The sequence below is a fragment of the Mauremys mutica genome, chromosome 20 (assembly GCF_020497125.1).
Source record: "Mauremys mutica isolate MM-2020 ecotype Southern chromosome 20, ASM2049712v1, whole genome shotgun sequence".
In the NCBI taxonomy this organism is placed as follows: domain Eukaryota; kingdom Metazoa; phylum Chordata; order Testudines; family Geoemydidae; genus Mauremys; species Mauremys mutica.
The window spans coordinates 22,055,305-22,075,333 of NC_059091.1; the positions used below are offsets into that span (position 1 = coordinate 22,055,305).

Sequence of the window (20,029 nt, forward strand, 5' to 3'; positions counted from 1 at the left end):
TTCTAAGATGTTTTTGGGGGGGACTTTTGCCAGATTGTTAACAGAAAAAGGCCATTTCTAGAAAAGGCCGTGATTATATGGAGCTAGGAACAGCTCTGAACTCAGGATCATTCCTTGCAAGCAGGCGAAAGCCCCCCACCGATAGATTCAGCAATACATGCACGTTAGCTAGGCCGGGGTCGCGTTTCATCGGGAAGGGTCGATAAACGGCAATTTCACCAGACACCCACAAAGGAGGCAAAACGATTTCCACTGATCATTGACACTGAGAGCCGGGCAACGTAAGAAACATGCTGCTTGAGAATTTACTAGAGTTTGAGTGAAGGGTAAATTTTTGACGTGTGATGTTGCCAGCTTGTGTGTTGATGGCTCTCAAGCTTTCTTTGTTGAATCCCAAAGTCGAGTGTCATGGTCCGCTCCCCTCCCCGTCTCTGATCCCCCCCATATTTTCCCACAACTGGGAAAATTTAAATACATAGAAAAAAATGCTTTAAAACCCATAATTTTGTGCAATGGTGAACAGGTAAATTGGTTCCAAACAATCAAAAATGTGCTTAAAATAAACATCCCTCGTAGCCATCGAACTGATAGAAAAATCAAAGTTGAATTGTGCCAAAGCTAAACTTGGGATTCCTTCAGGTCCCGCAGAGGAGCTGCCTGGCGCTCGAAAGCTTGTCTCCTTCACCAGCAGCGCTTGGGCCAATAAAAGCCATTGCCTCCCCCCTCATCTCTCATACCCTGAGCCAGAGACGTTTCCACCACCACCTAATTATATCATCTGGCCCGTGGAGGGGGCCCGAGACCCGCCTGCGTAGAAATCAGTCAGTCATCAGACCCTTCCGTTGGGATTTTCAAAGGCATTATTAGTCTTTATTAGGCATATTATGGTAGCGCTCAGAAGCCTGGTCATGGCCCAGTGTGCCAGGCCCTGTACAAACACAGAACAAAAAGCCCATCCCCGCCCCAGTCATACCTAAATCCCACTTTGGTCAGGTTTCAATTTCTTTAGGCCTATTTTTTGGGGTGGATGCCACCTTCCAATGTTCACATGCTACATCAGTTATAACACCCCCCCACACACACACCCTGTTACAGAGATCTGACCGCAGGGATTTTAAAGATCAGTGCCAGCGTATCTATCTTTGGCTCAAGACAGGGGTAACTGGATGAAGTTTCATGGCCTCTGATTCACAGCAGGTCAGAGGAGATGAGTGAATGATCCCTTCTGGCCTTGTACTCTGCGCATCTCTCTCTCAAATAACTCTGGGAAGGGTGTAGGGGGAAGGCATAGGTCTGGCTAAGAAGAAAAGAGCGTGAGGTTAAACAAGACATTTACCACGGGGCTACCGCTTAGCTGGGAGCGTGGCAGCTACACATGACTGATCAAGAGTTTGGCTTTTGCTAAAGGCACTTTTGTTTCTTTTTTTGTAAAAGTAAGACACTGGCCTCTCCTCCGTTTTTAAAGATTGCACATCCCCTGGAAATCTGAGAGATGCAACCCCCACCCCGTGGCCAAAACACTGCACGGCTGGGGCACGAAGCGTGTAAGTGTCGCATTGTGAGCTGAGGGATGGTGCACCGTAGGGTGACCGGATGTCCCGATTCTATAGGGACAGTCCCCAGATTTGGGGGTTTGTCTTATATAGGTGTCTATTACCCCCCACCCAGAACCCGAGTTTTCACCCTTGCTGTCTGGTCCCCCCAGCGCACCAGTCCCTGCAGCCGCATCCTGAGCGCTTGCTTCACAGAGAGCCGTGAGATCGGACTCCAGGAGAGCCCAGTTGTCGCACAGAAGCTTGCTCCAGCGAGGAGAAGCTAATCGATAGCCGCAGAGGGGCTGAAATGACTGGGACATCAAGGAGCGTTTCACGTCACCCTGGAATGTGTCTGACTCCTTTTTAAAGGAGCCGAGTCCCGGTACAGTAAGGGGCAGCTGACACACAAGAGTCCAGATTCGAGAGGCTGATTCTCAGTTAAGGCCTCTTTAAGGCTGAATAAAGTGGGCAGAGACAGCCCAACCTGAGAATCCTGCCTCCCCCGCTCCCACACACACTGTGCAGGGGCAGGGCCGACCCCAGCCAATGGGAAGCTGGTAGAAGGGCACTGAACCTAGTGTGTGGGGTGTGTGTGAGAGGAACACATTGCATTATGGGTACTCCATGCTTCAGCAGGGGCTCTTGGGAAACAGAGCATGAATTAGAGCAGCCCAGTGGCTGCTCTAGCTGACACCAGGTACTAGGCACGACCCCAGAAGTAGGGGAACAACCGAGTCTCATGCCCTGCTCCAGGTCCAAGCATAGCCATCCCCTGATGGGGAATCTAGTGATTTTCCTCCCTCGGGGGTTATCCAAGGCCCATCTACCAGCTACAGCTTTCTGGAAGGTGCCCCATTGGGTGCCTGCACAGCACCTACCAAAAATAACAGCACTGGAGTCTGTGGGCCTGATGGGGATATTTAATGCAGGCTGGGGGCAGAGGGCTCACAAAGGGAGTCAGATGTCCTCAAAACCCAGGGAATGGCAAGAGGATCTGGGCCCCAGGCCCTGCGAAGCTTGGTTCTAGGGCAGCTCTGCCTCAACTGCCCCACAGCGCACCAGCCCCTCACAGTGTAGGACACCGAACCAAATAGTGATGGATCCCGAAGCCTCAAGCCTGGGGCGAGCTCTCGCGTTGCCTGCATTAGATTAGGGTCTCAGTCACTGCCAAGCCGGGCTCCGGCCTGGAACCAACACCCCAAGATGGAGGCAAGTCTCTCTACCCATTGGCCCTTCCTGCCTCACTGGTCCAACTCCCCAGTGCCCTGCATCACTAGTGCAACCCCTCCCCCCATGCACCATTAGTGCAAATCAGATTAGAATTGATTTTAACCCCTCACATCCTTGTGTAAATAAATCACCGTACAAGGCTCAGTGCAACAGGAAATCAGGCCCGGGATCTTTGGCCCAACTCTCGGGTGCTTTGTGTTATTTTCACTGAAACCCCGCCATGGGAGCCTTCGACACTAGTGCAAACAAATGCACCAGGGTGGGGGAGCGCACTAGGCGCCCCTGGCCATTTACAGGGTTGCGACTCTATGGGAAAGTCAGGTGGGGTTGAGTTGCTTTGGAAATGCTGCTGTGGTGCCTCATGGGAGTTGTAGTTCAGTGGCCTCAAGCTTCAATTCTCCCCTATGAGCCGGGTTCCTTAGTTGGACTACATCTCCCATGCTGCACCATGGCCAGGGACTCCCATGATGCAAACCGCCCTCCTAGCAGAGAGAATGTGGTGCATCATGGGAGATGTAGTCTGACCAAGGCCTCCATTCTACAGAAGAGAACAGGAGCACAAGGCAGCTGGACTACAACATCCAGGAGGCATTTCAGAATAAGTCGCTCCGCTTTTTGGTCAAAGATGGTCAGGACACGAATTTTCACTGGGAAAAGCGTGAAATGTTCAGTGGAAAATTGAGATGAAACTGGATCTTCCCCCTCCCCCAACACCTGTTTTCCAGCATGAGGATTCTGCAGCAAGCCCTGTGCAGTCCCCACATCTCCCCCGACACCCCTCTCCGTCCTCTTACAAACACAGAGCAGTTGTCACAGATCTACGTGGGGGTTCGATGCCCCAGCCTTCTGCAAAGCTGTACCTAGGGCTTGGTTAATAGACGCACGCCCAAGAGACTGTGCAGCTGCTGAGGCATCAGACCCCCGTTGGATCCGTAGCATCCACGTCAGCGCCATCAAAGTCAACGGAAGTCAGGCCAATTTGCGTCAGCGGTGGGGGGCCTGGGCCTGCCCCACCACCTCTGAGGTCCGGTGGATGGGCTCACGTTCCTCATCCCTCTGCTGGCTGTGGTTGCCGGGATGGAAGAACCCTGGCTTGGGAATAAGGAAAGGGAAAACGCATTGTTGTCATAGGCAAATAGAGAAACAGTGGGACACCAGCCCAAGAGATCTGCCTCTCCCCATAACCTCCCATCCTAATTATCTATGACATCAATGTGATCGCTGGGGCGGGGGGTGAGGGGGGCGGAAAGAGAGGAGTGGAGGTGGGTGGAGTCTGTTATCTAGCAGGAGCAGCTGTTGGACTGTGGGGGTGGAGTCTCGGTCAGGGCCCCGTTCTTGCTGTTGCCAACGAGGGTGGTGTTGGTGTCCAGGCTCTCGTTCATCTTCTCGCAGATAATGTCCACCAGGCGCTCAAAGACCTGCTTGACGTTGATGTTGTCCTTGGCGCTGGCTTCGAAGAATTCAAACCCTGCGGGGAGGGGAGGGGAGGGAAGGAAGGGGGAGAAAGGAGGGAAAGAGAAAGAACAGGAGGAGAAAAATCATGTGTTGGTGACTGAATGTACACACAACGCACAGTCAAACTGTGGAACTCCTTGCCAGAGGATGTTGTGAAGGCCAACGCTATAACGGGGTTCAAAAAAGAACCAGAGAAGTTCATGGAGGATAGGTCCATCGATGGCTATTAGCCAGGATGGGCAGGGATGGTGTCCCTAGCCTCTATTTGCCAGAAGCTGGGAATGGGCAACAGGGGATGAATCACTTGTTCATTCCTTCTGAGGCACCTGGCATCAGAAGACAGGATGGGCTAGATGGACCCTTGGTCTGACCCAATATGGCCATTCTTACGGTGGATCCAGGAAGAGGATTTGAACCCTTAGCCTTTGGCATGAAACCCCCAATCCCTTAACACCTGAGCTAACGGAGCAATAACGCAATCCCCCTCTATAACTACCTACAGGTCTCTGGCCTGTGTGATGCAAGATGTCAGACTAGCTGATCACAATGGTCCCTTCTGGCCTTGGAATCTAGGACTATAGAGGCCAGCAGCAGTAGGACTTTTATCTGTTGACGTTGGCCACTAGGGGGCGAGGTGACACAAAAAACAAGAGTTAAGGGCGGCGAGATGATTGGGAGAGGCCCCTTCTCTTCTGTTCATGGAGAAGTTTGTGATTGCAAATAAAACATTAGCCAAGTGCCTGAGCCCTCAGGCCTAAATTAGGTGCCTACCGACTGCTGATTTTCATGGGAATTTGGTTCTGCCAAATTGTTGCAGTTGGAGGGGAAGAAAACCCAAACCAAAAAACAACAGCCCCCCCCCAAAACAAAAAACAAAAAAAAACCCAAAAGAATTTTTTAAAAAATAACACATTTAAGTTTTTTTCCTCTCAAAATTTCCTTCAATTGTGTTCTTTAAAATTAAACAAAAGAAGTTAAAAATGCTCCAGTTCAAAACTTCTGCCTCAAGTCGAAACAAAACAGTTTTCAACTTGCTGAACATTTTGAAAAACGTTGACCCCCCCCCCACGAAAGTTAATTCCTGGGGTTTTTGGAATTGTCGACAAACAGAAAAATCCATTCCAGGTTCTCCAGCCGCTGCGGGGCTGGAGTGGAGGGCACCTACCTAGCTCATCTGCCAGCCGCTTGCCATCCTCTGTGGCCACCACTCGGTCATCTTCTAGGTCACACTTGTTCCCCACCAGGATCACCTGGGCGTTATCCCACGAGTAGGTCTTGATCTGGGTCGCCCTACGGAGCGGGGGTGGGAATTGAACTCGGGCCTTGCTTACAAGCCGTGCGCACCCAGCTGTCAATCACCTTCACCCCACCCCACTCTGACTCCTCCTTCCCTTATAAAAGAGCACGGTTACAAATCCAATGTGTCTTTTACCGCTGGGGACCCCGCACCACCCCGTCTTAAAGCAACATGAGCCCCACACCAGCCAGGAATTTGCACAACATATAGGCTCTTCCATGGGAGGGACTGAACGCATCCTTCCCCCACCAACTCACATTGTTTACTATCCTTTTGAGGTCAGGACTCCTGGGTTCTATCCCCAGCTCTGGGAGGGCTTTGGGGTCTAGTGGTTCGAGCTGTGGGGCTGGGAGTGAGGAGTCCAAGGTTCTATCTATGCTCAGGCTTAGGAGGGGAGAGGGGCCTAGTGGGTAGAGAGGAGGGGGTGGAAAAGATAACTACTTTGGGTGTCTCTGCTACCTTGTGCCTCAGTTTCCCCTTCTGTGAAAGAGGGATCAAAATAATAACAATAACTACCAAACCCTGTTTGTAAAGCACTCGGAGATCTTTAGAGGGAAAGTGCATCCGTCAGTGTTCAGCGGCATTAAACACAGTCCCAGGAAGAAATGGCACCCAGTGGGCTTTGTGTGAGTGAAAGCAGCCGTCCGAGGGCTCCCCTCCCAGAAGAGAACCTCGGAGTCCTGACTCCCAAGCCCCCTGCTCTAACCACTAGACCCCACCCTCCTTCCAGAGCAAGGGAGAGGACCCAGGAGTCCTGGCTTCCACTATATCCCTGGGCTAAATCCCTTCCCCGTTCAGCCTGGCCCGAGGCAGCTCAGGGGCTCCGAGCTGCAGCATCGGCCTCAGACAGCCTGACTTCTCCTCCCTAAACCCGGTGACTCACTGTCAATCTGACTCATGGGTGGCCCCAGCAGATTTGTGCCTCTCCCTGTGGGAGGCTGCAGCTGGGCACGGGGGTGAAGACAAACAGACCCCAGAGAGGGGTGAAGCCAGGAATAAGGAGCAGTGAAAAAGTCGGGGGGGGGGGGAGAAGAGCCCCATCTCCGAGGTCGACCCCGCCCCGGTTTTCCCCATAGTTCAGTGCAGTGACCTGCCTCTTCCATCCCCAACACTGCCCCGCCCCCCATAAAAGATCTTAAAAATCCAATGAGTCTTTACGGATGGGCCCCCTCCCAACGACGCCGTGTCTTTAAGGAACATGAGCGCTGCAACCTTATCAAGAGTTTCCAATGGAGGCAGGGCCCTCCCCAGGGCAGGAGGGATTGAGGGGGCCATATTCCCTCCCCCACTCACGCCCTCAGGCGGACGGGCTCAGGCTCTCGGCAGACTCAGGCAGGGTCGCTGCAACAGACAACTCCGCGCTCTTTTGAGCTATCAACTCAGGCTCTCGGCAGACTCAGGCAGACGTCCGTTTTGCTCGGCTCAAGCTTTTCTTCACCACCAGCACCAGTCAGAGAGCTCATTTTCCCCCACGGAGATCTTGACCTCAATCCCTGTGACCCTCAGGGAGCCAGGGGCCCTAAACAGGGGCCCCCAGTGCCTGTATCTTCACTCAGCTCTGGACACGACTGGCTCTCATGGTACAACGCAAGGGAACAGGGGGTCTCTTACCAGTCCTGCACGGCGTTGAAGGAATCCTGGTTGGCGATGTCGTACATCAACAGAAAGCCCATGGCTCCTCGGTAATAAGCCGTCGTGATCGTCCGGTATCTCTCCTGCCCTGCGGTGTCCTTTAAACAATCCCGTCCCCACAACATGCACAAATAAGAGCTGCTTCTTTGCAAGATCCCCAGCGGCACAGGGGAAGATTTCAACCCGGAGGTAGTGCTGTGGGAGGCTTGAGGCTTAATGCTCCCCTTCACTTCCTGCCAGAGACTCCCGCCCCCCCCGGGCCTCAGTTTCCCCATCTGTAAAACAAGGGATAACCCTTTCTTTGGACTGCAAGCTCCCTGGGGCAGGGCCCATCTCTCCCCAGGTGTCCGCAGGGATGCTTCAGTTAGGGGCCGTGAAGCGGTGCATTGTGGGAGGGTGAGAAATGTCAGCTGCTCGCTATCTGCTTGGCCTTGTACGGCTCTTATCTACTCTCAGGAGCAGGCAGAGACCAGAGATGGGCCTGTTACTGTGGAGACCAGAGAGCGCACAGAGGGCCGTGACAGACGGATCTTTTCATTAAAAGGCCTGGAAGTGTCAGGCTGGTACCAGGAACTGGGGCTCGTTTCCATGACAGCTCAGATGCACGTAAGACGCACTGTTTGCGTGTAATTAAAAAAAAAAAATCTATTACTAAGGGGGCGGAATGGAAATTTGAACGGGCTGCTGTTAAAAATAAAACACCAGAGAGCAGGACGATCCCCTTTCTGCCGTGTGGAGAGAGAGCGAAGTGTGGGCGGCTTGCCTGGACGGGGTGGGCAAGGAGGGGACTCGTGGAGGGGTGCGGGACAGGGAAGAGACCGGGTGGGATCCTAGTCAGCCCGCTGCGGAAGGCAGGACTACAGGGATGCTGGATGGGTTGGAGGGAGATTGGCGGCAAGAGTTCTCATTGGTAGATTGCTTGCGCAATCACTGCTGTTTAAATACCCTGGTGTCTCCATCCCAGGGACGGCTCCAGGCACCAGCCTACCAAGCACGTGCTTGGGGCGGCACCTTGGGAGGGGGCGGCACTCCGGGTTTGTTTTTGTTTTTGTTTGGGCAGGCGGCGCTCCACCAGGATCGCTCATTCCACCCCACCCCACCAAAATCACCATGCCCAGCAAAAGCAACGCTCGGCTGGTATAACCGCGTCTCCGGTAGGGGTTCTGCTGGGTCGGCCAGACCTCACCCGTCTACACGGCACTGACTAGCAGAGTCTGCCGACGGCGGGTGTCTGGAATGGAGAGTCGGCCTTACAGCTGATGCAATGAGTTCCGCAGGCTAAAACCTGCGATGTCCTGCCTAGATGATGGGATCAACACTAGGCCTTAAACTAATCTCCGTTAAATTAGTCGAATTTAGAGGATCAGCACCCTGGGGCAGGGACCATCTGTTTGTTCTGTGTTCGTGCAGCGCCCAGCACAATGGGGTTCTGGGCCATGGCTGGGGGGGGCCTAGGTGCTACTGTAATACACCTAATAATGTACAGCACCCAGCGCAATGGAGTTCTGGGCCATGGCTGGGGGGGCCTAAGTGCTACCGTAATACACCTAATAATATACAGCGCCCAGCACAATGGAGTTACGAGCCACACGACTGGGGCTCCTAGGTTCTATCGTAATACACCTAACAAATAATCTACAACACCTACCATAATTGCATCCCAGTCCATGGCTGGGGCTACTAGGGGCTACCGTAATACACCTCATAAATAATGTATCGTGCTTGGCCCTATGGGGTCTTGGGCTATGGCTGGACTCTTAGGCACTACCATAATACACCTAATAATGTACAGCAGCCAGCGCAATGGAGTCCTGGGCTATCACTGGGGCTGCTAGGTGCTATCATAATACACCTATTTATTGACCACCCTCTTTTTCGGAGGGTCAGGCAGAGACACTTCCACGAATCCTTTTGGGAGGTGGCAGGAAGGCATCTGTCCATCCTCATTTCAATGAGCCCCTCTCCATTCAGCTGTGTCCCCTTAAAGCAAAGCACAGGCGTAAATACTTATTTATGAGGCGGATTGTGGTAGCGCCTCAGCGTCGCGGCCCAGGAACCCACGCGCCAGGTGCTGTACATCCGCAGAACAAACAGATGGACCCTGCCCCAAAGAGCTTCAGCTCTAATTAAGCAGGGGAGTGACTCTAGCGAAGCCAAGCCAAAGGGTTAACCACCTGCTACCGTAATGTCGCTCCTACATGTGCCCCTGATCTAAATCACCCATCCCTCCTAGTGGTCAGGTCAGTGCCCAGAGAGGGCCTCCATTCGTCAACACTGCTCCTCCGGGTCTCTCCCGCCTATCACAGTGGGGCAAGAGGTTACAGTGGAAAAAAAACCACACTGGGCCAAATTCCCTGCTGGAGTCTGTGGAGTTACGGCCTGCAAAGATTCAAGCCACAGCACGTGCAGAGACCGCTCAGCCTTATAGAAATCCCCAGAGCAAGGCTGCCTGGCCAGATGGAGCCCTTCTCCAAAAGTGGCATCTTGTGGCAGTGAGTTCCACAGGCTAACTGCATTGACAGAGGGTAAATGAGGAGGCAGACATTGTTCAGAGGTGGCATTAGGAGGCTGGTGAAGTTCCCACCATGGAAAAAAACCAGTGGCAATGAGTTCCACAGGCTAAAACAGAATAAAAAAAGGGGGACAGATTGGGTCTCTCGGTCCCCAGGCTGGTGGGGGAGACCCCAGAGGATTTGGGGGCAGGGGGGAAATAATCTTCGGGTGGAGAGTTTGCGTGATGGTGCCCAGCGGCATTTACCGGAGTCAAGGTAATGCCAGCTGCTGCCCGAGCCAAAGCACACGCAGGCCGGTGCCATTACCATGGTGACTGCCAGAGGCCTTCAGGAGCAAAGAGACTCTGACCCCCCTCCCTCCCCGCGAAAGCCAGTGACAGCTGCAGCTGCCGCGTGGGGAGGGGAGGCATGTTTACCCTCAGCACCGGGGGTTCCGGCTGCACTTAGGGACTTCGCCGCAGCTGCCGGCCATGGAGATAACAGGAAAAGAACGTGCTGATCCGGGCCCGCCAGCCGGGACCGTGGGTCAGGGCGGCCACTGGGGCCTCAGCTTGACGTGGGCCCGACCCCCACTCGGCCACAGAGCCAGTGGAGCCAACGGGCCAGATCCCCGGCCGGTGTAAAGTGACCTGGTGCCAAGAGAGCAAAGCTGAATCACACCAGCTGGGGGTTCGGGGCCACGTTGCATTCAAGAAATAAAGAGAGTCTTAAAAAGTGTCACTCTCCACAGAATGCGTCACAAGGCCTTTCCCCTCCAGGGGGTGCTGGTTCTGGGCTGGGCCCAGGGGGAATGGGGGGGACTGGCTGGCTCAGGGGTGTGTGGAATGGGGCACAGGGCCTTTCCCCTTCCAGAGGGTGCTGGCTCTGATCTAACTCTGGGCAGGGGACTGGCTGGCTCCGGGTCGGGAGGTGGGGCCTCTTCCCTGTAGGGCCGCAGCACTGGGCAGAACGTCTTCCTCCAACAGAAGAGGAAATGAAGTTTTAAAAAGGAAGCGTTGCAGCTCTCCAGTGATTACGGTAACAGCCCCCTCCCTCTGGAGGGGTAGTGTGCCTATTTCACGCCCATTTGCTGCACACAAGTGCTGGGAGCCTCCAAGTTCTGATCCACTCCCCGTATGGGGAGCTGGCCCAACACCCCACCACGCAGGGCAGAGCCTCTCCAACTGCCAAGCCTCCAAACCGCCACCCCCTGGGCAGTGGGGACTCAGGACTGGGGGCTGGCTGCAGGGGGGCTGTACAGACCAGGGTGCTGGGGAAAGGTGCGCGCCCCGCGTGGGGCCAGAAGTCCCAGGAATCTGGGACCGAAAGGCCGGCACCTGGCGAGGATTGAAAGGAAAAGGGCCGTCAACCCTCATGCTTCAGGGCACAGGCCGATCCACAGCTCAGGGTCAGGAGGAATTCACCTGCGGTATAGTATTGCCCTGCTAGGGGCAGCAGGGTGGGTTGGACGCCTCCCTCTCTCTCTCTCCCCTCCCAGTGTCTGGTGCCGACACCAGAGCATACAGGGTGCTGGATCTTTTCTGGCCCGAGGCCCCTGATCGATAAGTGCGGGGCCACCTGGGCCATGGCTAATCCTCATCAGCTACTATCAGTATTACGGTAACATTGGGTGTCCCAGCCATGACCCAGGACCCCATTGCGCTAGATGCTGTACAAAACACAGCACAAAGAGACAGTCCCGCCCCCAAGAGAGAAACTGTCCCGCTGGGAACCCCCGGGGCCTCCCTCCCTCCCCGCCAGGGTCCCGCTTCCCTCCCCTCCCCAGCGCTCACCCAGATCTGCAGCTTGACCCGCTTCTCGTTCCTATAGACCGTCTTGACCTTGAAGTCGATGCCCACAGTGCTGACGAAGGCCGAGGTGAAGGAGTCGTCGGCGTAGCGGAACAGGAAGGACGTCTTCCCCACGCTGCTGTTCCCGATGATCAGCAGCTTGAACATGTAATCAAAGTTCTGGTCGGCGGCATCTTTCTGGGCCTGCCGGGTGTCGTTGGCGGAGGCCATCTAGGGGGGCAGAGAGGGGGCATCAGCAAGGCAGAGGGGTGGGCAGTGGGGGTCTAGTGGTTGGGGCAGGCTGGGAGCCAGGGTTCCTGGGTTCTCTCCTGGCTCTGGAAGGGGAGTGGAGTCTAGTGGTTAGTGTTGGGAGGGGGAACTGGGAGCCAGGACTCCTGGGTTCTATCTCCAGTTCTGGGAGGGCAGTGGGGTCTAGTGGTTAGAGTTGGGGGGGCTGGGAGCCAGGACTCCTGGGTCTCATTCCCAGCTTTGCCAAGGACTTTACTCTGTGACTTTGAACAAGCCATTCTGCCTTGCTTTCCAGCCAGCCACAAGGCTAAGAAAAGCCCCGCGATCATTCCTCTCCCAGGCCAGCTAGGACATGCAGCGCTTGTGAGGTTTCCAAAAGAGAGTATGTGACCCCGATTGTGGGTGTTTGAGGGGATCCCAACTCCTTCTCCTTTGGAAAGCCCTTTCTGGGAGCAGCCAATCCCCGGTGATCGGAAGAGATTCCAGCCCAGAAGAGTCATTTACCACCAGTAACACACAGATCATCACTGGATCTTTGGAGGAGTAAGATTGTCAAGCCCTTGGGGGCAGGGCCAGTCTCTCTGTTCTGGGGTTGTACAGCACCGAGCGCAACCGGGTCCTGGCCTGTGACCAGGGCTCCTAGGCGCTACCGTAATACACCTAATAAATAACGACTCCCAGGTTCTAGTCCCAGCTCAGACCTGCTGAGTGACCTTGGGCAAGTCACCTCCCAGCTCTGTGCCTCAGTTTCCCCTCACACCCATTGTCTCATATGTCAAGTGCTCTCACGATGCAAATAGGAGCCCCAGCCATGGCCCAGGACCCCCACTGTGCCAGATGCTGTATGTTATTTATTAGGTGTATTGCAGTAGCACCCAAGAATCCCAGCCATGGTCCAGGACCCCATTGTGCTGTACATTGTTTATTAGGTGTATTACGGTAGCACCCAAGGGCCCCAGTATCTCAGGTCCTGCACAAAGACATAAGAGGCTAATTAGCTCATTCAGGGATTGTATTCGTGTGGCAACCAGCACAACAGGACCCTGAGCTTGCTTGGCGGCTTCTGAGCCCTACTGTAGAAGGATGCGAATGCCGCTCTCCCAAGCTAGCACCCTAACCACTGAGCCATCCTGCCTCCCATCGTGGCAACCTTGTCCGAGCTCTGGCATAGCCCAGGCCGGAAATTTCACCCAGCTGCTCGAGGACTTGCTCAGGTGCCCGTCTCCTCCGGCAGAGACGATCCTCCTGTCCCGGGCGGGGTTACCCTGCACCCTGGGCTGGGCTGGGTCACACCTGACTGGGGCAGGGTGTGCGTAGGAGGCTGCCTAAGCTCAAACACGGCTGTTTGCTAACTGGGAAGTGGCAGGAACTGTGGCTTTTGCTTCTCACCCCTACTTCAAACCAAACCAAAACCAAAACCTGTTTACCTAGAGGGAGAAGGGAAGAAATCCACTCCTGGCGGCAGAGGGGGGTGGGCTCTGATTGAAGAATGGCAGGGGTGGGGTGAAGGTACTGGGCTTCAGGAGATCTGGGTTCGAGTCCTGCTTCTGCCACTGGGTGAGACCAGGGGCGAGTTGCTGCTGTTTTTCAGAGCTGGCACAAGTGCCAAGGTGGGGGCTGAGTGGGGCCGGTTGAATATTATCCACCCAAGCTGTTTTCTGAGGGGAAATGGAGTTTTTCGACTAAATGAAATTTGTCCAGAAAAGCCTCTGCTTCCTGCAGAAGAACTTGATTTTTCCACCGCAAACCAGAAGGCCCGAAGCCCAAGAGACGTCTGTTGGCAAACGCCATCGCAGAGCCTCAGGGGAGCTGTAGTGCTGGTGCCTCCTGCCTGCCCCAGTTCTACCCCGGGGCCCAGGTCATCACTTGGACTACGTAGCCCATGATGCACCAGGGCCGGCCACTCCCATGATGCTCCACCTCTGCTCACTAGGAGGGTTACCAGGCTGCTTCATGGGAGTTGTAATCCGAGGACGACCAGGCAATGGAGTGAAGTTCCCGGCTCCCACAGCAGACGTGTGTTCAGCCCCCAGCATGCACTGGGGGGGCCCGATCCCAGAGGCAGCCTGCACGGCCCCCAGTTCGTGCTGGGGGCCCGATCCTGGGAGGGGGTCTGTGCAGCCCCCACGCTCAGTTAGGATCTCTAAGTGCTACCGTAATGCGCGTCCCTGCTAAGGATTCTCATTCGGACGCAGCGCTCTGGTGGTGGCCTCACCCGACGCATGGAGGGAAGCGAGATGCCCCGTGCCTGCCACAGCTTGCAGACAGGGTTAAACACTGCCAGGCAGGAGCCAGCAGGACTGGCTTTGTAACAGCTCTTGCCAGGGTTCAGTGACTCACGCGCCCCACCCCCGCGCCAGCTGCTGCTTCGCCAGGGCCTCCAACCCAACCAGCCCGACCAGTTCGGATCCCTGCGGCTCCGGGCCAGTCAAGTGAAGCAACCGCTCCGGTTCCCCGGCTTGTGCTGACAGCCACTGGGCTCTGCCCTCCTAGAGCCGCCGCGTGGTGCCATGGAGAGGATACCAGGCTGAGGCTTTGGGCAGCTGGGCTCTATTCCCAGCTCTGCCAATGACCTGGGGCAAGGCACTTCCCCCTTTCGTGCCTCAGTTTCTCCTCTTGTCCTTCCCTTGTTTAGACAGTGAACTCTTTGGGACAAGGACTGTCTGGCTAAGTGTCTGAGCAGCGCCCAGCACCAGGGGTGCTGATTTTGGTCAGGGTCTGTATCGTGCCCAGCACAATAATTGGCCCTTGAAGCTGGGATCTGACTCTTTTCATTTCATATGAAACGTACAGTCCTCGCTCTCCCGGGACAGAGCGAGCTGGCTGAGAATTCGCAAGGGAATTGGTTAACTAATTTAAGAGCTAGAATTAATCCCAAACTGGGTCCTCAGTGACCTTAACCCCTGGATAACGCAGACCCCTCGAGCTTCCCATCCTGGGAGCTTGCGCGCAGGCTGTACCTGAAGCAATTCGGTTGCAATTAAGCAAAGTTGTTAATCGCTGCATGTAATAACTCATCATAACAGGCTCAGCAGGGCCCGTTATGACATCAGAGGTAGCTTAACCAATCCCTGCCCTTCTTCCAATGCTAATTTGCATGCCATGGGTTGGAGGGAGATTGGTGGCAAGAGCTCTCATTGGTAGATTGCTTGCCCAATCACTGCTGTTCAAATACCCTGGCTTCATGCTAGTGGGGCATCATGGGACGGTTGTCTCCATCCTGCTGTGCGTGGAGGCAATGCTGCCGGGGGAAACTGAGGCAGGGGAGCCCTGAGATCATAGAGCCACTGGGACTCATCACCGAGCTCTTTCCATCCGGAGCGATGAAACATCCCACAGTAGCGCTCTCCTCGGGGTTGTGTCGGGGGTGGGAGCTGGCACGGAAGGGTGGAGGGATGCGGGAGGGAGTGGAGGGGTATCGGGTGGATGACAGGGCAGATGGGCACTGGCATGGAGCAGCCCACAGAGGGGCACGCGCTGGATGGGCACTGGCACGCAGCAGTGCAAGGGAGGGACGGCATTGCTTAGGGGCCGGCAGGCAGCAGTGACTGGCCGGGGAGGCACTGCCAGGAGCTGGCATGCAGCCATCCCGCGCCAAGGCATGGGCACGGCCAGGGCAGATGCAAGCCAGGAATCTTGTGCCGACGGCCAGAGCAAACCAGCCTCGGTGCAGGGCCCTGACTCACAGCCTGGGCTCTCTGCCCTGCCGGGTGGAGACTCTGGGGCAAGAACTAACAGGGAGGGGATCGGGGAGGGGGCACTCGGCCCTAGGAGAGCTGGACAGTCCCTCCCTCCACCCCGGCCTGTATCCCCCCACCCCCTACACACATGCACCCGATCTCACATCAGGCCCTGAAGCCTCTAGGCCAGCCCCCCAGCTGGTGTAGACCAGCGTTGCGCCACCGGAGCCAGCGCAGCTGGGCCCATTTACACCAGCCGGGATCTGGCCCTTTATAAATGTTGATTCTGCAAAGCGAAGGGCTTGTTTATTTATGGCTCCAACAGGGGCCGCTCCCTGCAATTTACAACCAGAGGGAGCCCAGGCAGAGCAAAGAAACTGCTGGGGCCAGCTGCCCCACTGGCGTAACCTGGCATCAGCCAGGGAACTCCAGGGGAAGGGGCCGATTCCCCTTTAAAGCCCTGCCTGACCGATCCTTGCCCGAAGTACCATCTCTTACCCGTGATCGAGTCACCCACCACGCCCCGGCGGCGCTGACTGGCCTCGGTCCAATGCACCGTTGTGCCGCCCCTTATGCACGGTGCAGATTCTCTGCAACGATCTGCAAGGCCACCCCACTATCCTGCTTCCCGCTCACCTCGCACTATTAGGTGTATTACGGTAACAGCAAGACACCCCCTGCCCCCCAGACAGAGATCGAGGGCCCTATCGGCATGGACTCAGAGTGAGAAGCAGTCCCTGGGAGGGGGCAGGATCCCTGCACAAACAGCCCCAACTCACCACCCCAGAGGTGGCTGCATCTCCCTACCAGGTGAGGGACCCCTCTGTCACCGCAGAAGGGGTGGAGGGGAATGGCAGATGTTCATCCGGCGACGAGATGCAGCCACTTCTGGGGTGAGGCACAGGGGCTGCTTCACCCAGAGCCCCTGCCCAAAGGGGTGATTCTAGCAGGGGCTTTTCCCTCCCCCTCTGCACAGCCTAGAGGGGCCAGAACATGACTGGGAGCCGCTTGAAGGAGTTAAAGTGGCAGGGCCCGGGATGCTGGAGGCAACAGAACATGGCAGGGCAGCTCTGGGGTGGGCACAGCGGCTGGGAAATGAAACCCAGGCCAGACAAGCTGAAAACCCCAAAAAACCCAACCAACCAAAACCCGGCCCCCAAACCTGGAGAGCTCGGCTATTCTTGGCTAAGAAACTGCAGGCTACTACTCCCCTGCAGATGCTGCTGTGTCATCTCTTCCACACAGACACCCAGGGGGCAGGGAGTGCAGAGACACAACCCAGACAGGAAGGGGCTGGGGGTGATCACAGCTCGAATTAGCCACCTGCTGGCAGGGGCAGGGTTGTCATGACAGCGGGTAGTAAGAGGTTGTCGGCAGAGCTTAGCCACGCCTAGCTGATGATAGACAAGGATCCCACCTGGTGCTGAAATGCAGCTGCCTCTGGGGTGGGGTGTGGCAGCTGTTTATATAGGGATCCCTCACCTAGAGCCACAATGCAGCCGCCCTGGGGTAGGGCACAGTGGCTGTTTATACAGGGATGGCTCACCCTGCATTGAGATGCAGCTGCCTCTGGGGTGGGGCGCGGCAGCTGTTTAGACAGGGATCCTACACCCAAGACTGAGTGACTGGCTCTGGGGCATGGGTGTGGGGCACAGCGACTGTTTATCCAGGGTTCCCTCACCGGGAGCTGAGATGCAGCCGCCTCTGGGGTGGAGAACGGCGGCGGTTTCGCAACGCAGAGCAACACCGCACAAGAAGTGAGGATACCATATCCAATCAAAGTGCTGTGTGCGGGGGTGGAGGGGCATTTTAAGGGGCACCAGCAGCTGGAATTCACAGTGGGGGGGATCCCAGTAACGTAGTTTGTGGGCGGGGCATGGAAGGGCCCCTCCCTCTACTCTGACACCGGTGGAAGTGGGCATCCGGCTGCAGGCGTGATCTGTGCCCCGGCACCAGGAGGGGCAGGCAGCCACCTCACCCGAAGAAATCCCCAGCGAGGGAAAGGCTCAATTCTGCGAGAGATTGGAGCCGCCCTGCCAGGCCGATGCCCTGGCCGTTATCACCATCCTGTCCCCGCCCCTTCCCTTCTCCAAATGGCTCCTGTTTCGTGACATGGAATCCCCACCCCTACGCGTGAATGGTGCACGTGGACCGTGCATTCCCTGGGGCTCTACGCTCCCTTTGCCAGTATTCTGGGCCCTGCCCCTGGTGGCAGCGAGAGCAGCCTCAGGGCTGCTCTACTGCTGCTCCGCCCCCAGGAAGCGGAGAACAGTGTAGGGCCTGCTGGCCGTTCCCCCATCGGCCCCTTACACCGGGAGAAGGGCTGGTGCATAGCCCTTGGGGGGGGGGGTCAGAGAGACCCCTCCTGCAATGGGGGAATCTTGAGGGGACCCTTAAAGGAAGCTGAGTGTAGAACCAGACCCCATCGCTTTACACTTGCTGCAGAGGCTGTGGGTGAATGAGAAACCAGCCAGACCCACAGATCCAGGCAGGCTGGTCACCCAGAGAGCCTCAGACCCAATGTGAAATGCCCTGGAGCCACGCAGCCGCCCCCGAGGCGTACCCAGGAACCGAGGGTGCCCCTGGCTCGGGGAACCTCCTGAATCAAGCCTTAGGAGAGCAGCCGTTCCCCTGCGGCTGATCCCTGCCTGGGAAGCAGCCGACTGCTTCCTGCCGGCCTCCGAGCTGTCACCCGGGCTGCTTCCTGCTGCCTCATCAGTCGAAACCGACTTCCCTGCCACTCAGCCAGGCATCTTCCGAATCAGAACACGGGTCAGTGCCCCCCGCAGCGCCCACTAACAGCCACGAGTTTCCACAAGCGCTCAGTTGGGGGGGGGAGAATGGCCCCCAGGACCAGATGAGTGACCCCACTGAGGATCCAGCCCGTTATCATTCCTCTGACAGGAGCACCTGGAAGTCTCAACGGAAATTGGGGCTCCCTGACGGGGGGGAGGGGCCGTGGCGTCCTGGGCACTGCCCAGACCCCCGACGGGGACCGGGGGCCCCCTCCTGCCAGGCGCTGCCCAGACCCCCGACGGGGACCGGGGGCCCCCTCCTGCCAGGCGCTGCCCAGACCCCCGACGGGGACCGGGGGCCCCCTCCTGCCAGGCGCTGCCCAGACCCCCGACGGGGACCGAAGGCCCCCTCCTGCCAGGCGCTGCCCAGACCCCCGACGGGGACCGGGGGCCCCCTCCTGCCCGGCGCTGCCCAGACCCCCGACGGGGACCGGGGGCCCCCTCCTGCCAGGCGCTGCCCAGACCCCCGACAGGGACCGGGGGCCCCCTCCTGCCAGGCGCTGCCCAGACCCCCGACGGGGACCGGGGGCCCCCTCCTGCCAGGCGCTGCCCAGACCCCCGACGGGGACCAGGGGCCCCCTCCTGCCAGGCGCTGCCCAGACCCGGGACCGGGACCGGGGGCCCCCTCCTGCCAGGCGCTGCCCAGACCCTCGACGGGGACCGGGGGGCCCCCTCCTGCCAGGCGCTGCCCAGACCCCCGACAGGGACCGGGGGGCCCCCTCCTGCCAGGCGCTGCCCAGACCCCCGACGGGGACCGGGGGCCCCCTCCTGCCAGGCGCTGCCCAGACCCCTGACCGGGACCGGGGGCCCCCTCCTGCCAGGCGCTGCCCAGACCCCCGACGGGGACCGGGGGCCCCCTCCTGCCAGGCGCTGCCCAGACCCCCGACGGGGACCGGGGGCCCCCTCCTGCCAGGCGCTGCCCAGACCCCCGACGGGGACCGGGGGCCCCCTCCTGCCAGGCGCTGCCCAGACCCCCGACGGGGACCGGGGGCCCCCTCCTGCCAGGCGCTGCCCAGACCCCCGACGGGGACCGGGGGCCCCCTCCTGCCAGGCGCTGCCCAGACCTCACCCAGGGCCCCATGGTGCCAAGCAGGGCGTTGCTGGCCCCTGACCAGGGCTCCCGGCCACTCCCACCCTAAGGAAAAGCTTCTCTCGCCCGTTCAATGAGCCTGGCGGATCCAGACATTCACCAGCCCCCGCCCGGCCGATCACCCCCCGCGAACGCCCAGAGCCCCGGGGAAATCCGCCCCCCCCCCAAACCCGGCTCCTGCCAAGTTACCTTCCAAGGTGCGCGCGGATCTCCCGCTCGCGCGCCGCTGGGGGGGCTGGTTCCCCCTCTGCCCCCCTCGGCTGCTGCACCCGGATCTGCGGCGCTGGGGCCGGAGGAAGGTGTGTCTCTCCCCAGACCTCAGCAATCGACTTCCCGCAGCCGATGGGCCGCCTCCTCGGGCTGATGTGGCCGCACCGGGGGAAGCCTGGCCCAGCCCCCGCTCCCCCCGCGATCCGGCGTGACGAGCCGAGCGGGGGTGGGTTTGCAAACAGTTCACAGGTGTAAACGGCAGTAACATGAACCGCTCCAGATTCGCAACTAGTAGCAAAACGCGAGGGTTTCGCGATGTGCCGTCACACCGGCCCCACCTCGGGGCGGGCCAGGGCGCCGCGCACGGCGCTGCAGGGGGAGGGAGCCGGTGCACGGGGCTGGATCTCGGGGGGCCCGATCCCCCGGTGTAAATCAGCCTCGCTCCTTTGGAGTCAATGGGGCCAGATCCCCACCTGGTGTAAATCAGCATCGCTCCATTGGAGTCAATGGGGCCAGATCCCCACCAGGTGTAAATCAGCATCACTCCATTGGAGTCAATGGGGCCAGATCCCCA

At 57.9% G+C, this 20,029-nt stretch overlaps 1 protein-coding gene across 1 annotated transcript; it reads right to left on the reverse strand.

Moving 5' to 3' along the window:
• Positions 1-842: 842 nt before the first annotated feature.
• Positions 843-19,738, reverse strand: LOC123354075 (ras-related protein Rab-3D-like). The gene is made up of 5 exons (XM_044995719.1): positions 19,435-19,738; positions 11,435-11,662; positions 7,129-7,247; positions 5,386-5,510; positions 843-4,233 (listed from the first exon to the last, which is right to left on the reverse strand). Exons 2-5 carry the CDS (start codon positions 11,660-11,662, stop codon positions 4,046-4,048), a joined length of 660 nt encoding a protein of 219 aa, XP_044851654.1. The 5' UTR covers positions 19,435-19,738; the 3' UTR covers positions 843-4,045.
• Positions 19,739-20,029: the final 291 nt, after the last annotated feature.